This window comes from Vitis riparia, chromosome 5 (genome assembly GCF_004353265.1).
Source record: "Vitis riparia cultivar Riparia Gloire de Montpellier isolate 1030 chromosome 5, EGFV_Vit.rip_1.0, whole genome shotgun sequence".
Taxonomy (NCBI): domain Eukaryota; kingdom Viridiplantae; phylum Streptophyta; class Magnoliopsida; order Vitales; family Vitaceae; genus Vitis; species Vitis riparia.
In genome coordinates, this window is record NC_048435.1 from 12,921,446 (window position 1) to 12,936,780 (window position 15,335).

At 37.4% G+C, this 15,335-nt stretch overlaps 1 protein-coding gene across 1 annotated transcript in view; it reads right to left on the reverse strand.

Annotated features, from left to right (window-relative positions):
- Window positions 1-13,378, reverse strand: part of LOC117914343 (glutathione reductase, cytosolic) — a 30,948-nt gene extending 17,570 nt beyond the window's left edge. Inside the window, exons 1-10 of the mRNA XM_034829645.1 lie at window positions 13,232-13,378; window positions 12,445-12,613; window positions 11,746-11,810; window positions 11,292-11,361; window positions 10,728-10,799; window positions 9,044-9,247; window positions 5,232-5,305; window positions 5,056-5,139; window positions 4,017-4,104; window positions 3,799-3,880 (exon numbers count right to left, since the gene is read on the reverse strand). Of these exons, the coding sequence (XP_034685536.1) occupies window positions 3,799-3,880; window positions 4,017-4,104; window positions 5,056-5,139; window positions 5,232-5,305; window positions 9,044-9,247; window positions 10,728-10,799; window positions 11,292-11,361; window positions 11,746-11,810; window positions 12,445-12,585 (880 nt within the window). The 5' untranslated portion in view covers window positions 12,586-12,613; window positions 13,232-13,378. The remainder of the gene's footprint in view (window positions 1-3,798; window positions 3,881-4,016; window positions 4,105-5,055; window positions 5,140-5,231; window positions 5,306-9,043; window positions 9,248-10,727; window positions 10,800-11,291; window positions 11,362-11,745; window positions 11,811-12,444; window positions 12,614-13,231) is intronic.
- Between the last annotated feature and the right edge of the window lie 1,957 nt (window positions 13,379-15,335).

Below are 15,335 nucleotides of genomic sequence, written 5' to 3' on the forward strand. Positions count from 1 at the left end.
CCAGAAAACTAGCACACCTCTAGTCGCACCCCTAGCATTCACTGCACCCCGCTCTAGAAATCTTCCCACTCCTAAGCTACGCACCACCCTAAAAGACAAATCTTGCATTTTAGTCTCTTGTAAACACACCAAATCCACCTTTTGAGACCTGATTAAAGCCTTAATTAATTTCCTCTTGTTGACATCATTCACCCTTACATTCCAGGACAAAATTTTCAACTTCAGGTAAGGCACAACTCTTTGTCCCCTCCTCTAGTCAACCCGTTCCATTTTTTTCCTTCGTTATAATTGATCGAGCACTCCAGCTTCCAACTCCCTCTCAAACCTAGTAGACATAGGGTGGACTCTCTTTTTTCCCTTTTCTCTTCTGTTATTTATCCTTTGGAGCATATTCAGAATTTCCTCTTCAAAACCTTCTATCGGGAATCCAAGCAATCTGCTAAACTTCGCCATACAACTATCTTCCTAGCCTCCTCCGGTCCCCCCCTCTTCCTGCGGTAGCCCCTTCACCACAAGCCTTTCATTCCTTTCGCCCACTTCCAGCAAAGACAAAAACTCCCACCTCCTCCCCCCCCCCCCCCCCCCCTTGGTCGTCCAATCCAACAAGTCACTCCCAGTCACCAAAAGCCCCGACGGCATCAACACTTTGAACCATGCTCTCTTCTCTATCAACGTCTTCCACCCTTCCCAAGCCAAAAGACCCACCGATCTCCAAGGTCTAGTCAAAACAAAAAGGAGTAGAAGAAGAAGAGAATCCCCGACACCCCTAGAGAAGAGAGAGATCTCCATACCTTAAAGCTTCAAACAAGAGGACTTTTTCGGTGGCCACCGCCCTAAAAGCCTCCTCCGAAGTCAACTTCTCCATTGGTCCCATCAGGGCCCCATCGAGGATACCATCTCTCAGCTCCTCTCCTTCAATCCCCAGCTTAGCTCTCTTTGGAGCCCTAGCTAAAAGAGCACCAATTGGAGACTTTTGGTCATTTAAAAAGTAACCCCCCCCCCCCCTCCTTCTAAGCCCACTTCAAAAGGCCCAAACTCCTTTCCACCTTCTCCCTCACAACCCATTGCAAGGCTCGTCAGATAAAAGGGCCCAAAATCCCCTTTCTTCCTACCTCCAATCTTAAGTGAGTCCAACCCAATCAACAACTAGGACTCCAAACAACCCAACCTCGTTTATTCTAAATAATTCTCATCCCCGTCCCATTTAAAAAATTAAACAGGGCGGGGCAGGTATGAGAAATTCCCATACCCGCCCCATTTAACTTTTTTTTTTTAATTTTTAAAAATTTTTTTAAATTACTTTTAAATAATTAAATTATAACATTTTTTTATAACTGATTTTATTGAAAAGTATTTTATTATTATCTATATATTAAAAATCGTAAAATAAAAATTAAATTAATTTTATATATAATCGAGGTGGAACGGGGCGAGGCGAAACAAGACAATACCCGAACCTGCCCCAGGTTTAAAAAAAATTCTCAAACCCATCCCATTAGGGGTGGGTACCTAAAAAAACCCGCCCCATTGTCATCCCTACCCTCACCGCCCGCCCTACCTTCCAAATCATCTGACTCACTTTCCAAAACTCCCATATTGCTTCGGCTTGACACGTTACTGCCCTTAGTCAAACCGTTGCCCCCTGATCTCCCCTCCTCGCCAGGCTTCACAGTCCCCACAGCCTGCATCCTTGCAGAACAGGCAGCAGAAAAAGTTGCACCATCCTTCAAGAAATCACCTGGAGGTGACACGTCCTGTACCCCGCACTGTGCTTCCACCTATACTGATCTTTCCTTTGACCTTCCACTGCAGGTAGCGTGTGAACTTCCCTCGCCTTCTTCCCTATCCACTGAAACACCATTCACATGTTTCCCACACGACGACACCACCTGCACAAACCATGGTGGAAATTCCCATCACAAAAGAATAGAAAAACACCCTGACCCTACTGCAACATGGGCTGAACTAGGCAAGCTTCTTCCATCCAGCTTCACCAAGATTCTGGCCCATTGCAGCTCAATCATACCAATTGTATCCTCATCCTCTGTAATAAAACCTCCGCAACCATCTCCAATCTTTTTGAACACCTCACAACTCCACAAATGAAGTGGGAGACCCAACACCATAACCCAAGCCTCGTTAGCATGAAAATCCTTCCTAAAACACCCCACCTTCGGGTCCACTTCTCCAAACACAAGAAATTTTCCTGAACCCTCTTTCTGCCTAGGGCATGGACCTGCTCAGCCTCCCACAAAGACTCAAACTCAAACAACAATAGCCCTCTACCTAACATTGCAATTCTTAGTCTCCCCTTTAGGAACCACTGACGATTCACCCACCTCTCAAGAAAGTCCAACTCTAGAATAGGAGCCAAGGAATTACCCCACCAACCCACCAAGCAACAATTAAGTTGTTCCATCCTTCCCTGCATCTCTCTTACCCCCACTTCCAACCACACTGAATCTCCTGACCTTTTAGATTTTGACTTTGCATCCTCTAAAAACGACCCAAAAACTGCCCCCTTCTCTCTCGTCTGAGCTACTGGGGTGATTGGACGCTTAGCCCCTTCAAACGGGGTTCCACTCCAAGACCTCTCAATTTCTCTGCCAGGGTGTTCCAGCCCCCTAATAGTCCCTTCCCTTCTAGAAAAATAATGCAAAATCTTTTCAACTCTAAGCCCCGAACAGAGCAGAGAAGGAATCTTCCAGCCTCATTTGCATGTCATTCCAGCCTATATTTCCTTCCCCTCTCCTCCCAGGCAAGAGCCTACTTCCTATCTCCATTCTCCTTGCAACAGGCCTCAACTCCACCCAACAAACAATGTAAGCTTGCATCTCCAAAGTTGATCCAGGATGTGACCCCTCTGCATCTCTCCCAAATGCACCCATTCAACTCTCCTCCCTTTACCTCAACCAAAAGCCCAAAAGATTTAGCCTCCACTGCAAACCAGCTTCTACCACCCTTGAAACCTCACTCATCCTCTCTACAATTACTCTCTTCACTTCCACCCAAGTTCCACTGGAACAAACCAACTAACTTAATCAGAAAACATTTCCTTGCAGATTTGGGAACCTCCAGAAACTTAATGGAAACAAGGGTATCAACCAGCATTGTCATTAAACCATATTCAAAATTTAAAAACCAATTTGAGAATGAGGAAACAAGAAGTCGGAACTCCTATTACATGGAGGAGTTCATAATCATTTCTTCCAAACTTCTACATTTTTTTGTTCTCCATTATTTTGGAGAGCCCACAAAAGGAATGAGATTTTCCAGGTGCCACCATATGTGAAATATGGAGCAGGCCGGCCACTCAACAAGGCCCGACAATCCCATACCAACAGTAGATAAAGTTCCTAAGAGATGCAGTGCCACCAACAACCAATGGCCAGATGATACAAATTGATCCAAAATTTTAAGGGGCATACTACCTTGAACTCCAAGAGAGTATCAAACATATTTTGAGGATTTGGTTCCATAAAAGAGATTGTTTAACTAAATGAAACCATAACAGGACCTCATTTTATGAGAAAACAGAGACCCATTAACATCCTAATTCAAATCATGATATGGGCCTATTTTATACCAAACATCTGGGACACTGGGTGAGAATGATGCAGTTGCCAGAGTTAGCTCCTTCAGCAAGGTAAAAGTGTTGTTTCATGTAAGAAAAGATGTTCCAACCAGGCTACCAGGGGCCAAACTAAATACAAACATGCTGTTCATCTCTGATGCAAGAATGATATGTCATAACACGTTATTGGAAAGCTCTACAATTAAAATAAGGTATGGATTTACCAGTGGCAAAAAGTACAACATCTGCTGTCAATTCTTCACCATGATCTGTGATAACTTTTATTCCATCTTCCGTTTTAACCAACTAAGGAACCAGAGTTGTTGTTAGCATCAAGTTGCATACAAAACAAGAAAACAAAATTAAAAGAACTAGAAACAGAACCTTCTTGAAATGTAATAGCCAAAATCAGATTTGATTTAACACAATCAAGTAGAAATACCTCTGATAAATTTGTCCTTGGATGCAGATTAATTCCCCTGGCTTCCAGATTTCTTGCGACTACTGCCCTCATTTCATCGTCAAAACCTCTGCATTTGAAGAATTCCAGATATGGTAATATTAGCAGAACTACTATCATGGTTATAGCCTAGAAATGCCTGGACAGAGCTCCTTCCTTCCTAAGTAGTGAAATGGAGTATGGAAATATATTTCAACAGCTAACCGCTGCCAACAACATAACAGAAAACTTGTACAGCTTTAACTGTCATATGTCAGCAAGATAAGGAGCACTTGTCATATGAGTTAAAGTTTGTTTGCATGTCTGCACAGGGGAGTTTAGTAGGAATGAAACAACAAGAAAGCACAAAGGAACGAACTTGTTCTTCATTGTTGGACAACAAATTTTCCTAAAACCTGAAGCATTTTTTAGGAAAATTGGTTGTCCAACATTCATAGCATACAATCCCACCACTCACCCCCCACCCCCCATTCTGCTTATCTGCAAGCTAAACATCAGGTAAGCACGTATTCTTAATAAACGCACATGTATGCCACAATCAGACATGATCAACATTTATACCATGTGATTATCAAAGGGTTGACCTAGCAAAACTAAAAAAATTATGCTCCACACACCACTTATACCTAACAAAAATTATCCATCCTAAGCATATATAACTGCCATAAGTCAATAATGATTAGCGGTCCTTAAAGATTTCAACAAATTGTAAGTCCATAACAAGGAAAAAACAATTCCTAATTTTCTTTTTCCTTTGCCTCCAGTGTTATTTTACTATTTGGTTGCCAGTCTAGATATCCAATCATCCAATCTCATTACAAGTAGCAAGGAACCAAAAAACAATTAGTCAAGGAGACATACTTTTGAAGCTTGCTATATCATGCATTAAATGATGAGGGTTATCAGACTTATCAAAAACATAACATGATAAGCCCAATAAAGTTTTAAAGCCCACAACCATCATTCGGGAGATCAATAGGATTATGGCCAAAAAATGGAATCAAAACTTGAGCTACATAACCTTAATGGAAGTTCCTTTCTGAAAAATAGATCTACAGAAACACCCATCCCATTCCATATTGAAGCAAACTCAACAGCAATGTACCTAAAGAACAAGAAAAAAATATCAACCAAAAACATGAGCATGCCAATAAGATGAGCTTGGCACATTGGGAAAATGAAGAGGTAGAAACACACCCTCCCCCTAGTATTACAGCACGCTTGGGCAACTCATCCAAACTCAAAGCCTCATCAGAGGTAATAGACAACTCCTAAAAGAAAAAAATTACAAATAACAAGAAAGGTGTTAGATGATAAACTGTAAAGAAATAATAATACTAATAACAATAATAATAATAATAATAGTAATAATAATAAAAATAACACTGATTAATTTCATACCACCAAAAACCATTTTAAAAGCAAGTGACTAAATTCAAGCTCTTCATCAAATCAATTTTGTATTGGTTTTCCAAGTTGAAGTTGGAAATAAAAGAGAGCTAAGCACTTAAAAATTAACCATATGATTCCAAACAGGGCAATGGTTATATTACAGAGAACATGAAATGCACATAAACTATGATTCAATGAAAGCTGCATGGTAGAAAAAGCTAGAACAAGAACAAATGAGACAATAACTTATGGTGTTACAAACAATAAGTTAATTGATCTACCTGATGACTCACCTCCTGTCTCACCAATTTCTCCTACCCCGACCTTGTCATCTACTGACCATTTGCCTATTACTCTTCGGAAAGGTAATCAATCTACTTGTAATCCTCATCCTATTTATAATTTTTTGAATTACCATCGATTATCTTCATCCTATTCTGCCTTTGTCTCTACTTTATCCTCTGTTTCTCTTCCTAAGAGCACTAGTGAGGCACTTTCTCATCCTGGGTGGTGACAGGCAATGGTTAATGAAATGGTTGCTCTGCACTCCAATGGCACATGGGATCTTGTTTCTTTACCTCCTGGTACAGTTGGATGTCATTGGGTCTACACTGTTAAAGTTGGTCCTGATGGTCAGGTTAATCGCCTTAAGGCTCGCTTGGTTGCTAAAGGTTATACTCATATTTATGGTTGTGACTATGGTGACACCTCCTCTCATGTTGCCAAGATTGCTTCTGTTCGCTTATTTCTCTCCATGGCAGCTATGTGTCATTGGCCTCTTTATCAGTTGGATATTAAGAATGCTTTCCTTCATGGTGAACTTCTCGAGGAAGTGTATATGGAGCAACCACCTGGTTTTGTTGCTCAAGGGGAGTCTGGTTTAGTGTGCAAGTTACACCGCTCTCTATATGGCTTGAAACAGTCTCCTCGGGCATGGTTTGGGCGTTTTAGTTCAGTTGTTCAAGAGTTTGGAATGCTTCGGAGTGAAGCGGATCCTTCAGTTTTCTATCATCATAACTCTTCGAGCCAGTGCATCTATTTGGTAGTTTATGTGGATGACAATGTCATTACAGGCAGTAATCAGGAGGGTATCCAAAGACTAAAGCAACACTTTTTCAACCACTTTCAAACCAAAGACTTGGGCAAACTCAAGTACTTTCTAGGACTTGAAATAGCTCAATCCAGTTCAAGTATGGTTATGTCACAAAGGAAGTATGCCTTAGACATCTTGGAAGAAACGGGTATGTTAGAATGTAAACCTGTTGACACTCCTATGGATCCAAATGTCAAACTTGTACCAGGACAGTGGGAGCCTCTAAGAGATCCTGGGAGATATCGACGACTTGTAGGCAAACTGAACTACCTCACCATCACTCGGCTAGACATCTCTTTTCCTATGAGTGTGGTTAGTCAATTTCTACAGTCACCATGTGACAACCATTGCGATGCTGTGATCCGCATTCTTCTATATATTAAAGGAACACCAAGCCAAGGTATGTTGTATGAAGACAGGGGCATACCCAAATTGTTGGTTACACAGATGCAGACTGGACTGGTTCACCCTCAGATAGGCGTTCCACCTCAGGGTATCGTGTTTTTATTGGAGGTAACTTAATATCCTGGAAGAGTAAGAAACAAGATGTAGTGGCCAGATCAAGCGTCAAAGCTGAGTATCGAGCTATGGCTTTGGCAACATGTGATGTTGTCGAACCTAACCTCAAAAAGCTTCTTCTCCACCTCAAAGAACCTTCTCCACCTATTCTCCATCCCATAACTAATGTTCACCACCTATTCTTATAAATAACCAACATAAATGATGCTGAAAGCGATGATGCCGATGACAAAGATTAGAAGTTGAACCCTCTTCCTTGGCAAATTCATGGCTTTTCCAAAACCCTAACCCCAACCCTGATTTGCTTAGTCCATAAGAAAGAATATATGGCTTTAACAAGCTTGGCACATGTTGAATATGCCACGAATGTGATTCAAATGTGTGACCACCTCTAAATGTCTGTAAATTTAACACTTTTTTGGAGGTGAATTGTTCCTTTTCTAAAGAAGTTTTGGACTATTTTTGCAAGTTTTAAGATAAATAATTTTATTTCCTCTCCATCATTAAGACACACCACACTGAGCAGTTTCCTGGGTGTTGACTGCACAAGGTCACCCCATAAGGGCCTATCTCATATCATTGCAACACCTCATCATATAGGCAACCCAAGAGTGTCAACTTTGATATCCCTAGATCTGCCTTCATTCCACTGAAAGAACTTCATAAGGTGGATGTGCCAGAGTTTTCAGTGGCAATGGTCATACCCAAGGAACTTATAGGGAATGTTTTCATAAACTGCTCTATATTGCAGCTAACATACGGAAAGACCTTGTCACGCCCCATTGGCTAAGAAGGTTTCTTGCTTAAGGCTTGTGCATTAAGACTGATGACGAATCAATAAAATAGGATCCCGAGATGTTTGATGAATAGGCTTTTCTCTTTTCCCTGACTACCTATACCTTCAAGTCTTAGAGAAACAAGGTCTTTCATTACCTGTCTTTAACCCTCCTAGCTAATAGAAGACATGTTATTCAAGCTCAAGCAAAAAAAATTGTTCATTTGTTGATTAGCCCCAACTCCAAGACAAAGAGAACAATGTCACATTTCCCACAAGTAGAAAAATTAAGTACAAACAAGAGTAACGGAGGGAACCTTTTCCTAACAGGGGCAGGGTAGGAACCATTCAAACACAGATGTGCATGTGTGTGTATGTGAGTGAAAGAAGAGAGAGACTTTCGGGTAATTTTTTCAGGCCTTCAGTTGGGTTAGAATCTTGGACCCTATCAGGTGATTTAAGGCTGCCATGTGGCTGCTCTTAGAGCAATCCACAAGTTTGACCCAGAGAGACACATCATAGCCATTTCTCAAAACCTTCTAATCCATTTATAGATTGCAAGGACATAATTTCATAACTCTCTCCAAATAGGAATTATTGTTCCTAAGAATCCTCATCTGAGAATATGCCCTTTGTTATGCAATGACTTGACCAACGTAATTTTGCCTTGTGTTTGTCATTAGCAATTGGGACTCAATCCACCACCAAATCAAAATTTTGAAGACAAATTTCTCTTAGTAAACGAAGATTTTTGTATCATAAAAAATTGGGATCACAATGATTTTCATGATGTCCATGTGAATCTTTATATCGATCAACCACAATCATTTGATCATAGTGATTTTGCAAAATTTACAGTCTCTTCAGCTAGAAAATATTATGGTGTTTCCTACGCCTTAAACATGCTAAGCATCTAATTGCATGACTTGACAACCCATGCTTCTTGAGCAATCTCTTCAGCTTGTGCTATATTTCTTTACTAAAAGAGTCAACTGGATTTAAGCTCCACTTCAACTGGATTTTTATGTGTCCACATGGCACAAGCTAAGTAGATAACAAGATTTTCTTCATGCATCCTTTCAAAATTAGCAAACACTCAAATCCTCATTACCATTTCAAATGGACTGAAATCAGGATCTTAAACTCATAATTTCAAAACCAGTTAGACTAATCATTGTGTATACCATATTCAATCTCAAATAATATTGGAAAGAAGATCAAAAAATTTACCTGCCCTGGAATAGTTGGACGTTGAGCCCTACTACCAGTTGCAATCAATATGTGCTTTGCTGAATAACACAACTTAGTGCCGTCCAGTTGTGTCACCTCAACTTCATTAGGACCAACAATCTTTCCCTCTCCTTCATACAGTTTCACCCCAGCATTTGTCAGTAACCGCTTGTAAATTCCATTTAACCTGACTATTTCCTCTGTCTGCAATTACAGAAAAAGAGGGAAAAAAAACCCATTCTTAAACTCATTAGCATGACTAACTGTTAAAAAAGTGATGAATAACTAAAAAAAATAGAAATCAAAAACAAATTGTCTGTAAAGCCACAAAAAGAAAGAAAAAAATGCATTGCATGGAAACCACTAACACCCACAAGAAGATTTCAATTGCTTAACACTGGTTGTTCCAAACTCATGAACTGGCATCCAAGAATTCCAGGTATAATTGAATTCTGTAAATGTCCAGATCTAGCAGATTCAATAATTAGTTACCAATTACTTAAATGAAGATTGAGCGCACTTCCTTCAGAAATGCCAAGCCCAACCAGAAACAACAAGAAGTCCTGTACTCCTTTTTTTTTTTATCAGAAACGAACAATTGTATTAAAACAGAAAAACATGAGAAGGATGAGAAGTCCTCCCCAAGATGTACAAACCTAATAAAAAAAATTTGAGAAAACCTCCGCTAAACAAGGAGGGCTATACAAAAAGACAGAAGGCCTATACACGTATAGTGAACCCAGACCCTATAGACACAACCCTAAGGAGTGCAAATCAACAGCCAGCCAGTTAAGCTGAATTACAGTCAAATGATAGGATTAAAATGTCTGCACAGTAAGCCCAAAAGGAAACATAAAACTGAAGAGAATCCCACATCAAATTATTATAGATGTGAAAACAACATTTAAGCAAGTTTAACAAAACATATCTGATCTTCACAAATTTCCTAATCACAATTAATGTTAGGACCATACCATAGCATTCATAGTGTAAAGATCTATAACTTCATTTCAAGCATCTTAACCTGAAAGAATCGGAGTTTAGATAACAAGTAACTTCATGACTCTCCCCATGATATACTAAAAATATCCCCCTTTTTTGCCTTCAGCTATCATATGTAATCCTGGAAAGGATTTTTCTCAAAGAACTAAATACAATTTGAGAAGAAAAACTAGGAAAACCAAAATTGAAACCATTTATTTTTCACCAATGAATGTCCTCCATCTCCATTAGCACTAGAATCATCTCTATCTTAAAAAGGATTACCAAAGTGGTGAATTGAGAATGAGCATCCGAGGAGAGTTTGACAAGAGAAAATGGATATTGATGTGGTCCCATTTTTCATAACCAATTGCAATGCTAAACATTATGATGTTCAACCCGATTAATTGGTATTTGAATTAAAGAATACCAGATTGACAACCTTCTACATATTGATATTGGGTCCAGGTATCTTGCTTGTTTTATGTAAATTTACATACTCTATGCCAGTGGTTTGAAGACTACATTTGATGAGAGGACTCACCCCACATCAATTTCCTTATTTTAAATTTTCACTAGATTAGAGTTTTGTTAAAAGCATTTATTGAATAAATGTAACACTGAATTGTGCCAGCTGAGTTGTGTGATACCATAAATGAAAATGTCACATGCATGGAGGTGGAATAGAGAAATTAGAACAGACCTTCTTATGTAAAAGTTTTTTCCAGTTAAAGTCCACTTTGTCATTCAATTCCCACCCATAATTCTTGGCATCCTACAAAACATACATACATTACGTATCAGATAATGTCAGAAACCTTATGACAAGGAAAATCTTAAATATAAATTACTATCGCATGAAAAGTGCATGGAAAAGTAGTACAAACATGAGAAAGGAGGGGATAACAACAATGAAGGTCTACGGAAAATAAATTTAGTTCCATCTTATGCTTTCTGAGGCAACTTCAATTGATTATATTTGGTTGCCACAATAATATTGTGAGCAAATGGGCATGTTATAAAGACATTAGCAAATGAAAAGGTCTCCACTGGATGAGTTTTCCTAGACCTATTTTTCTTTATTTAGTAAATTCATTTCTAGTTAAAATTTGATAAATTGACCAAAACTAAATACTTCTAGCTAAGATATTTTCTTAAAATGTTCCTCTTTAGAACCAAAATCCAAGAAAGAAATGGTTATTTTTTTTGGATAAATTATTGTGGATTTATATCATATGTTTCTGAAACAGATCAAACAAACTCTCACCTCAATTTCACCTCTAAAAGATGCTCCATACACCAAAATCTTTTTAGGAACACAACCACGGATAACACACCTGCAAACCCAGATGTGAGACGTCATGACAATATGAAATTTTAGTTTCAGAATTTCATTTGTAATAACCATCATTACTAATTCAACATCTAACAAACAGAAATACTACAAAAAAACCTCCATATGCCATTATGTTAATGTTCATCATTCAAAATCACAAATACATTTTAATTGGTTCTTTTGTCAATAGAAAAAAGGAAACAAAAACAATCTTTTGCGATTTTGTGATATAAATTATTTTTCTTTTTCTATGTGTTATTAGCATTAAGAATATATTAAAGATCATCTATGGGGCACAACCAGAGTACTTAGACAAATTACTTCTCTCTGAATTGCTAGAATCCATTCTTAAGGGGCCATATAATTAAAGTTATGATAAACTTACGTGCCACCAACCCCTCCAATTACTTCTGAGCTGACTGGGTGAAAGGGAAGCTCACAGATTGCAACCTTGCAGGATAGTTTTCAAAATAGTCAGAAGAAAATTAGCTATCAATTTGAAATGTTACAAAAAGGAAAGAAAAATATAATCAATATTACCGAAAAGCTAAGGGCTTGTTTGGCTGTCGAAATGAAAAAACAATAAATGGAAAAAAAATTCATTTTCAAAAAATGAGGAAACAAACATATTCATTTTGTGTACTTCTCAATTGTTGAGGTGCTTCGTTTTTTAAAAACAAAACCACCAACCTTTTCAGATTTTCTGAAAAGGATCCATTTTGGAAGAAAAAAAATTCAAACAACATTAAAAAATGGAATACCAAATATATTTTCGGATCCTTTTCATTGTTTTATTTTTGGGAAAAGAAAACAGATGTCATTTTACAAGAAAAAATGGAGAATATAACACAGCTAACACTCAATCAGAGGGTGGAAGTGATGTTGCATGACAAAACAAAATAGTTTGGTGAATTAATGTTATCTAAGTACCAGAAACTCAAACAAACAAAGCCAATTAAAACGGCAAGTAGATTCTATTAAAAAGTAGCATAATGATTTTTTGATAATCAATATCAATAATTAATTTGGATTTCAAAAATAACAGCTAAAACCATGATTTTTTTATAATTCTCCAAAATGATACCTTAGCCCCAAAATTCGCTGAAAACCTGGCAGCACGAACGCCACCACTTCCAGCCCCAATAACAAACAAATCAAAGTCATAATGGGTCTCCTCTTCATTAGGCTTGCTCAGCTCCCCATCAATAAGCATCTTCCTCGCCATAATTACCAAATATTTATATATAGAAAAGCTGAATTCAAACAAACCACTAAATCATTACCCAACCGTCCTTTCGGTTTGTAAGAAAAGAAACCAAAATGAAACACTCAACCGAATTGAATCTAATCCTAGTAGTTCAATAAGCCGCTGAGTACAGAGATTAAATTTCAGCTCCCAATTAACAAAAAAATAAAAAATTATCTTTGCTTTTCCAATCGTCTCTCAGAAACCAAACGGAAAGAAAGTAAATAAATATGAATCGAGAGCCAGATAACACGTAAAAGCAATTCGATAATGAAATCGTTTGAAACTTCACGAGCGACAACTACAAAAGGATAGCCCTCCGTTTTGATTGCCCAGAAAGCCAAAGAGCACAAAAACAAAAAACAAAGAAAAAAACACACACGAGAGAGACAAAATAAAGCAAAATCTCAAATCAGCACCTACCGTTGATTTAATTACAAAAGAAAATTTGAAGAAAAAAAGAAAGAAAAAACCTAAGCGTAAACCGATCAAAAAGTTGGACGTATACTAAGAACTCGAATAAACGCCTATTGTTCCCTTCCTCCTAAACAAAGGTTAAAGCACAACGCCACTGTTTTTTAGCAACTAAACGGAAAATTGGAGGGACTCGAATCGTGAAACGTACCGCTACGAGAAGTGGTAGTTGAGGAATAGAGAGGTCTAGGGTTTGAAGAGAGATGAAGGTAAAATGAGGCACGACACGTCTCTATATTTAGAAATTCTTGATTCAAAATCAGAGTGATCAAATTGTTAAAACTTTGGCTGCCATTCTGTCTGTCGTTCTTCGGTTTCCCATTAAGTCCCTGTAGATATAATTATCAAAATTCAATACTTTTGGTCTATCCTATTTAAATACCACCAAAAAATAAAAAACTTATTCACATATACACCCTATAATTTCAAAAATACCCAAAAACATCATTTTCATTGACTCTTTCAGCCGTCTTCTTCCTCCCTTTTCTTTCAACCAATTTCTCTATGGTGATTAATGCTAACTTTAAATCATCTTGTTCGAAAGTTATTTAATATTAGAGAATTATTACAGGTATACTTATAGTTAATTTAAATTTTCTTTTATACATTTTATTTGAATCCATATAACATATGATACGAATATCTTTTAGAACTTATTCATATATAATTTTTGGCAAAAGGAACTTGTTGAAATGGTTTAAAAGGAATTAGGAAGAATTTAGAAGTGATTTATAAATGAGAAATCATGGAAAGATGTAGTGTAAATAGAGAAACAAAAAAAAAACAAAACACAACTTGTGGTGTCGAGACCTAGAAAGTTGAACATCATAGCTATGTCTAGTCCTAGAATGTCGAACACTCTTGCAATGTACGGTTCTTAATATCCAAACTTAGAGTATATGTTCGACTTTAGAACTTCAAACAGGGGATAAATGTCTAGTATTAGACAGCCGAATATTTTCGTATTGAAGAGTACTTTAGGGATTTTAACATGGAGCATTTATGTCTTAAAAAATTCCATTAAATGGGTGGATGCAAAAGGAGTTTTGATAGATACAAATATAATTTATCACTCTTGTCTTGACTTTTACTATTTTCTTTCAAGTATTACACTTTACACTATAACGAGTGACCTTTTTTCATTTCCTTGTGCACTTGATTTAATTGGTTTTAATTTTAATTTTTTTTGAAAGACAAAAAGGCCCTTTTTCATTATATTGTTAAATTTTTAATGGGAGACAATTTGGAAACTCATTTTGTAAATAGGGTATTTTCTGAAACCATGTTTAACTTATTTTAATTTTCTTTCCTTATTTTATAATGCATGTTTTAAAAAACAATTGTACAAATATGGATAATTGTAAAGACCCACTTCCAACCACGTCGATATCGTCTATTCTAAGCCTAAGAGACCCTTACAACTTTAAAACGTGTTTACATAGTTAAGAGAAGCCCCTAAATATCTAGTGTAAAAACTTTTCCTCTATTTGATGTTGAATATTACAATGACCTCCCCCCTCCTCCCACTCTCTCATGCAGACATAACGTTGACATTATATTCGAGGTCAAACAAACTTTCACATTTGGTCGTAGATCGATTCTAATACTATTTTGTAACAACTTGCTCCTAACCACATAGATATTCTCCGCCTAGGTCTAAAGAGCTTTCACGACTCTAAAACATACTTACATGGTTTAAAGAAGTTCATACATATACAGTATTAAAAACTTTTTCCCCTATTCAAAGTAGGATATTACATCACCCCCCTCCCCCAATGTAGTTGATGGGAATTGCAGATTACTTTGTTCCCAAGCCCAAATCTCATAGGGTACATGCATTTATCCTTATGCATCTCTAAATCTATCAAAACAAAATAAAATGGCAATAAAAACCATTATTAACTATGGATTTAGAAATATAGTACTCATATGTAGATCTAGATGTTCTTAGATTAGTTCCTTACGATGAATAATGTGTTTTAATAGACCAAAGGTTTCGTTTACCCAAAATCTTCCACCCAATGACTCGAACCATGACCTAGGCACTCCAAAGTGTGGGCTTTAAAAGAATAGAAACCTAAGCTCTCTCTCTCTCTCTGGTGATGGAAGACAACTATCTAAAGCCTATATATTCCAATCTATATCATTCCTTACCTTATTCCTCATCACATAGTCTTCATTAGAAATCTGACGTTTGTATCAACAAACACTCTCTAATGATCCTAACCATAAAGGTAATGATTCCTCATAATATC